Genomic DNA, 6383 nt, shown 5'->3' with positions numbered 1-6383 from the left:
GGAGAGGGAACAATCAGCTACTTCATACAAGGACTGGCTAGCACACTGGGTTTCCCAGCATTGTCGAACAAACCACAACATAGGGAATGCTTTGGAGCCACTTGGAACATGGCAGGGTGGGGACAGAGAATGATGGGGGTGGGGCTTTCAGGGCAAGGGGAGAGCCAAACCTTTTTTTTTTTTTCTATTTAAAAAAGAGTTATCCCACCTTTGTTCCAAGGGAGAATGAAATATCCATTAAGTCTGGTGACACTGGGAATTTTGTTTCAGCTCCGTTCCTTTTGTTGTGACTCCAGGGTAAAGGAGAGGAATCTGGGGTGACTAGGTTTCAAGCCAAGAGGAGAAAGAAAATGAATCCTTCCAAGGATTTCTTCTATTGTCTCAAGAATAAATATTTATAGAGAAAGTTCAAGTGAAGTCTTACAATGGTCATGGTTTTAAGACTAAGCCTTCCAAAGAGTACATGTAAAACTATGCTTAAATGAAGGGTGATCCAATTATGCTTCCCAGGGAAAAACCAAGAAACCTCAAGATAATTTCCTATATAAAATCTAATTGTGTTCTCAAGTGGAGTAGGAATACCATTCTGAATTATTCCAAATCCATAGACTGCAGCAGAAATGCACAGCCAAATTGGATTCTATTTTAAGTAATTAAGTTATTTCCCTTCACAGGATCTATAATTTGCCTTCGACAAATGTGATTTGCCTCAGAAAGATAATACATTGCAATTTTTCCTCCAAAATAGATTTTCTGTGCCAGAAACAATTATGAAAAGTAGACCAAATATTGCTTTGATTATATCCTGGTTATTATCTTTGAGTGCATGCCTGGAATACCCTTTTTGTGTCCCCAATTGAGATAGGTATGGCTGTTACATTGTTTAGAAATCATCTTTAAATGGAGATCAGAGCTGAAATTTACTCAAGAGCCTGGGGCTTGCACAATGGTAGTGTAAATAGTTACGGGTGTTATTACATAAGACTCCAAAATCTTGTGCAAAATATGGGCAATGAGGAGCTTGGTTCAGTGGAGCTTTCTTCTGAGCTCTGAAAGCACCAACTTAACTTTTATCTGCTTGGTTAAACCCTTGAGGTGCTAGGTGTTACAATAGATTAAGTGTTGAGATTTGCATAGAACATATTGCAAGTGGGGTATTTTTGGCTTGGTTAATTTTAAGAAGAAAACATTCACTTTTGGCTTTATTTTCAATAACATTTCAGTTGACTTATGACCAGGTGTTCTGGGGAACAACAGTGGTATGGTGAAAAGCATGAGCTAGGACAATGAGTGCAATCAACTCCTGGTTTGTCCCCTTCAAAGTGCCAGTGTCCGAAAGTCTGTGAATCTCAGTTCCTTTGTTGAAAGGGAATGATGGTATCTAGATTGAGAAAAATCAGAGGAGAAAACCATACCAGGCTTGGCACAGCACAGACCTGGGTTATACAAGGGGTCAGTTGTAATAAAATCTAAAACATGGTATTGCAGACCTTTTCTCCTTTACACACATTTATCCTTCAGATTCTTTTTCATGGGAATAGGAACTGGCTAGATGTTTCTAAATGTCTAGGAGTTGAAAGTGGTTGAGACTTCAGATTTTGAAGACAGATTCCCTGGTTTGGAATACTGGTGGTGCTGCTTACCAAGCCTTTAACCAGGTCACTTAGGATTTCTGTGCCTCAGTTTCCTGCTCTACAAACTATCGTTCTACTATTAATAATTGAGCCAGAGTTCCTATCATAGAATTATGATAAGGGTTAAGCAAAATAATTTAACAACCAGAAGAGGACCTGACATGCCATAAATATGTTATTTTTTACTTCTGTGAGCCAAAGGAATATCAACAGAAATAAGAACATAACACTGAGTAAGTTTATCATGAACTTTTATTAACAACTTAATACAAGACTGTACATTGTAGGTGCTGAAATCAACCCACTTCTGAAAACTGAAAAACCAGCATTTCTATACCACTTTAGGCTTTGGTTATAAGTGCCACTTTCTACAGCAAAATCACATAGTGTAACCAAACAATTTAAGAACAGGAAAAAGAAAATGTTCCACTGGAATGGAGAGATTATTTATGTACAAACAGCTGAGGATCATTTCTAGCTTAAGTAATTCACTACACTCTGGAATGTTCAGTTCCCTCTTCTACAGTCCTACAACCAGACATACAGCAACTAAGAACTTGGCCACAGGCCCTGCCTACAGACACTCATTCACATGAAAAACAACAACAAAAAATATTTATATAAATAAGTCAATTAAAACTCACAAAAACTAAAGCAACACAAGAAAAAAATCCAGTAAAAAAACTGTACAGTATTGGTCAGTCTTTTATATCTGAAAAAATGTGTAACATAAAAAAAAAAGTTCTTTAATGTATACAAGTCTTTTCAATCAGTGTTAGCTGGAGTGAAAACTTGAAGACTCGGACTCGGTGGAAACAGAAGAATGTCCTCCCCGCTTCCCTTTGGAAAGGATCTTGAGGCTGGACCCTCTGCTCACAGAGGTGAGTGCATGCTGGGCAGAGGTTTTAAATTTGGCTCCAAGGAAGGCGTAGAGGATGGGGTTCAGGCAACAGTGGAAAAAGGCTAGGGCCTCAGTGATGGAAATCCACTTGTGCACAGTGCTCTCAAATTCACATCCTTGCTTGATGATTTCCAGGAGGATGAAGGAATCAATGCTGATCCCAATGTAGTAGGGCAGCCAGCAGGCAAAGAAAGCCAAGATGAGGATAACTGTGGTCTTGAGGGCCTTGCGCTTCTGGTAGCCCTTCGAGTGGGACAGCTTGGAGATGATGATGCAGTAGCAGGACAGGATGATGATGCCCGGTAGAATAAGGCCAACCATGATGTGTTGAAACTGGAATACCACCAACCACGAGTCGCTGGGATAGAAGCGGTCACAGATATACCTCCCATCTGCCTCCCTGACGTTGGCAAAGATGAAATCGGGAATGGTCAACAGGAGAGCAGGTATCCAGACCCCCACATAGACCACCTTTTCAGCCAACAGCTTCCTTGGCCTCTGACTGTTGGTGGCATGGACAATAGCCAAGTACCTGTCCAGACTGATGAAGGCCAGGATGAGGACACTGCTATAGAGATTGACTGTATAGATGACATGGACTGCCTTGCACAGGAACTTTCCGAAGTACCAATTCGCCACAGCATCAACTGCCCAGAAGGGAAGTGTGAGGACAAAGAGGAGGTCTGCCACAGACAGGTGCAGTCTGTACTTGTCTGTCATGCTTCTCAGTTTCTTCTGGTAACCCATGACCAGGATGACCAATCCATTGCCCACTATGCCAGTCAAGAAGATGATGGAGTAGACTGTGGGCAGAAAGATACGGTTGAAATGGGCATTTTCCTCCCGGAAGCAGGGTTCCTTCATGGAGTCATAGTCGCCTGAGCCCAAGTCATCTTCTGTGTAGTTATCTGAAGGGTATATCTGCAAAAGAGGCAAGGGAATGAGTATTAACTTTCAAGTACAGCGGGCATTCTCCAAGTTCAAAAAAATCTTTCTGCAATTTTTAAAAAGTAATTTATAAAACCCAACTCATCTCAGCCTTCTTCAGGACATTCTGCTCCCAGTGAAGCAGTGAGGGAAGAGCGGGAGAGAATTATAGACTCCTCCCCATCTTCCCCCAGAGTCATTTCATTATAGCTGTCTTTAATAGAACCAATTAGAAAATTCTTTGTTTAGAACAAAAGGGCGCTGAGATTCTGACGGTTTTAAAGTCACATCTTTGCTAACTGTTCTACCCCGCCCACTAGGGGGAAGAAAAAAACCTTGGGAGGAAAAATACCAAAACAAAACACAAAGAGGCCCCTCCTAGGCTGCCCGGAGGTGGGGGGCGGCGTGGGAGAGGACAGGTGAGGAGTGGGAATAGAAGCCCGTGTTTGGGGAGTGGGATTAATTTTCTATACGAAGATTCACCGGGACAGGGAAAAGGGGAGGAAGGAGCATGGTGGGGGGGAGTCCTCAAAACTTTCTAAGGCTCAAAACATTGTCTTTCCCTCGCTTGTCTAAACACAAATCATTCTGTACTTCAAGCAACGCTAGTGGGGAAGGAGAATACGGCCGTTAACGAAGAGTCTTTATTGCTTGGGGTATTGAACAGGGACGTTAGAAGAGGATACCGCCCCACACACCTGCCCGCAGCTGTGCTCCTCAGGGGCAGGGGCGTCTCTACCTGTTTATCGCTTGGCGCGTTTAGGACGTTAGGGAGTGCAGCATTTTAATGGGAGGGGAAGGTCACGGGGTCTGCACTCAAGGTCCTCGCCCCAAGTTTCATTTCCTCACTCTCCCGGATCGCTTCCCACCCCGCCACTGGTCCAGTAAATGGGGTCGGAGGTCTGCAGCTGGAAGCCTCCAGGCGAAGGGCGCACCAAGGGCCGGGTGGTCCAACTCCCGACCTCCGCGGCTGCTCACCACGCCCACGCCCACCACCAGCCGCAGCAAGCTCCCAGGGTTCCGCCCGGCAGCTCTCCCAAGTTCAGTCCTACAGGGTGCTGGGGAGAGAATGGGCGGCTCCTCAGTAAACGCCTTTGAATTGTGCGCCGCTGGGGGAAACGAAAAGCCTTCCTGGTAAGGGGTTTTCAAAAGTCTCCAGGAAACCACCAACGGTTAAACTGCGCAATTGGGATCGGTGAGAGCTAAACGGTCTCCCCACTTGCACCTGCCGGTCTGCGCCGCAACTACCCGCAGGCCGGGTGCCCTCCCAAGTCCTCATTCCACCCCAGACCCTGCGGGGCACACCTCTGGGTCCCGCTGCACCGCGACTGCTTAATACTCCTCCCTCGGTACTATCCCAAACTATGGAACCCCGGGGTCCACTCGCTGCGATTCCGATGCCCGCGAGGTCTCTCCCTCAATCCTAAGGCGCACCGGCGGCTCCTGGCCACCTCCCTGCTATGGCCAATTCTCAGACCTCTCTCAGGCAAGCAGCACCTTGGGTCCGCCCGCCCTTCCCGCCCTCTGCTCACTATGCGGGGGTACTGACACAGCTCCTCGGGAGGTGCAGAGTTTGGCGAACAGGCGCCTAGCCTCAAGAGTGGTCCCCTGGAGCCTTTGCCTGAAATTAACCAGGGGCGCAGCCTCGCTCTGGGAACTCAGACCCCGCACCGCCCTCCACCTCTCAATTCAGATAATTCACTCCAAAAAAACCCCTCCTCCTCCCCTGCGGGAGAGACTCTTGGTCTGAGTTCGCTGGCAGCGCGCACGCCTTCTCCGCACTTGTGCACAGAATGTTCTTAGTTTGCAAACAGCATACACGCACAGCGCGCGCCGCAGGACTAAAAGGAGACACACACGCAGCCACCGAAAAGGTCCTTACAGTTTTTTCTCCAATGTTTTACAGAGTAAAAGATTCCAATCCTACCCCCTCCTCCAGTATAACCAACCGCACGAAAACTCCTTTCCATGCTCCTTCTCCCGGTTACCGGCACCTCCCATGTTCTGGTCGGTTATGCCCACTCGAAGGGGTTGCGCTCTAAGTTTACGTGTTTGTACGTTTAAGAAAAAGCAGGTTGAAACTGGACTTACACGGAACCCGTCCATGGTAACTGCTCGCTCTCCAGCCGCAGGGGCTACCGGAGCACCCAAGTCGTCGGGATCACTTTGCTACCTGCTGCCGCAGACAACAGACTGAAGTTTCTGGCTGAGACTGGACTTTTATAAAAACACGCTCTGCGGGCGGCGCATGCGCCGTGTGGGTGCGCGGGCGGGGCAGGGAAAAGGGAAGGCGGGGTGGGGTAGAGGGAGCAGACGCGGGGGAGGAAGACTCGAGGGAGAGGTTGGGGTAAGCGCTCCAGCAGTCCCAGGGAGGTTAATTGGGGTAAACCTGGGAATCCCCTGAGCGGCTGCTGTTAGTTGGAGGTCACCTTGTGAGTCTTGAGCTGTGGAGGGCATCCCAGAGGCGTTCCCCAACTTGGGAAAGCTGAATGCGCCTGAAGGGAGGTGGGAAGCGCGGGCGACCAACGCGTCCCGTGTGGCGCATCCATCCTTGCTCACGTGGATGGAATTCCAGACCCGGGAATGCTACAAATGGAGACACTGAGGCCCGGAGTAGAGTAGTGATGTGCCAGAATAACCCAACCAGTAGGCGGCAATGCTGGAAGTGGGTCCAGCATCTGACTCCATTCCCCTGCGCTTTCGGCAGATGCAGTCCGTTCAGACAATAAAATGACTCTTCAGAGCACAGCTGTAGGTAACAGTACATGCACATCCACAGTAATAGTACCAGCATCAGGTACACATAATAAGGAAACACTTTCAGGAGAGGGTAGGATTATTTGGCATAATTAGGGAGGGAGACCGTGTAGAGAAGTAGGTGTGTATTTCCGGGCAACCAATTAGTGAATAGTACTTAAAAA

At 47.4% G+C, this 6383-nt stretch overlaps 1 protein-coding gene across 1 annotated transcript; it reads right to left on the bottom strand.

Moving 5' to 3' along the window:
• Window positions 1-1868: 1868 nt before the first annotated feature.
• On the bottom strand, window positions 1869-5664 carry CXCR4 (C-X-C motif chemokine receptor 4). Its single transcript, XM_046018039.1, has 2 exons — window positions 5554-5664; window positions 1869-3456 (listed from the first exon to the last, which is right to left on the bottom strand). Exons 1-2 carry the CDS (start codon window positions 5566-5568, stop codon window positions 2410-2412), a joined length of 1062 nt encoding a protein of 353 aa, XP_045873995.1. The 5' UTR covers window positions 5569-5664; the 3' UTR covers window positions 1869-2409.
• Between the last annotated feature and the right edge of the window lie 719 nt (window positions 5665-6383).

The sequence above is a fragment of the Meles meles genome, chromosome 9, assembly GCF_922984935.1.
Source record: "Meles meles chromosome 9, mMelMel3.1 paternal haplotype, whole genome shotgun sequence".
NCBI lineage: Eukaryota > Metazoa > Chordata > Mammalia > Carnivora > Mustelidae > Meles > Meles meles.
This window is presented reverse-complemented; position numbering and strand designations above follow the sequence as displayed.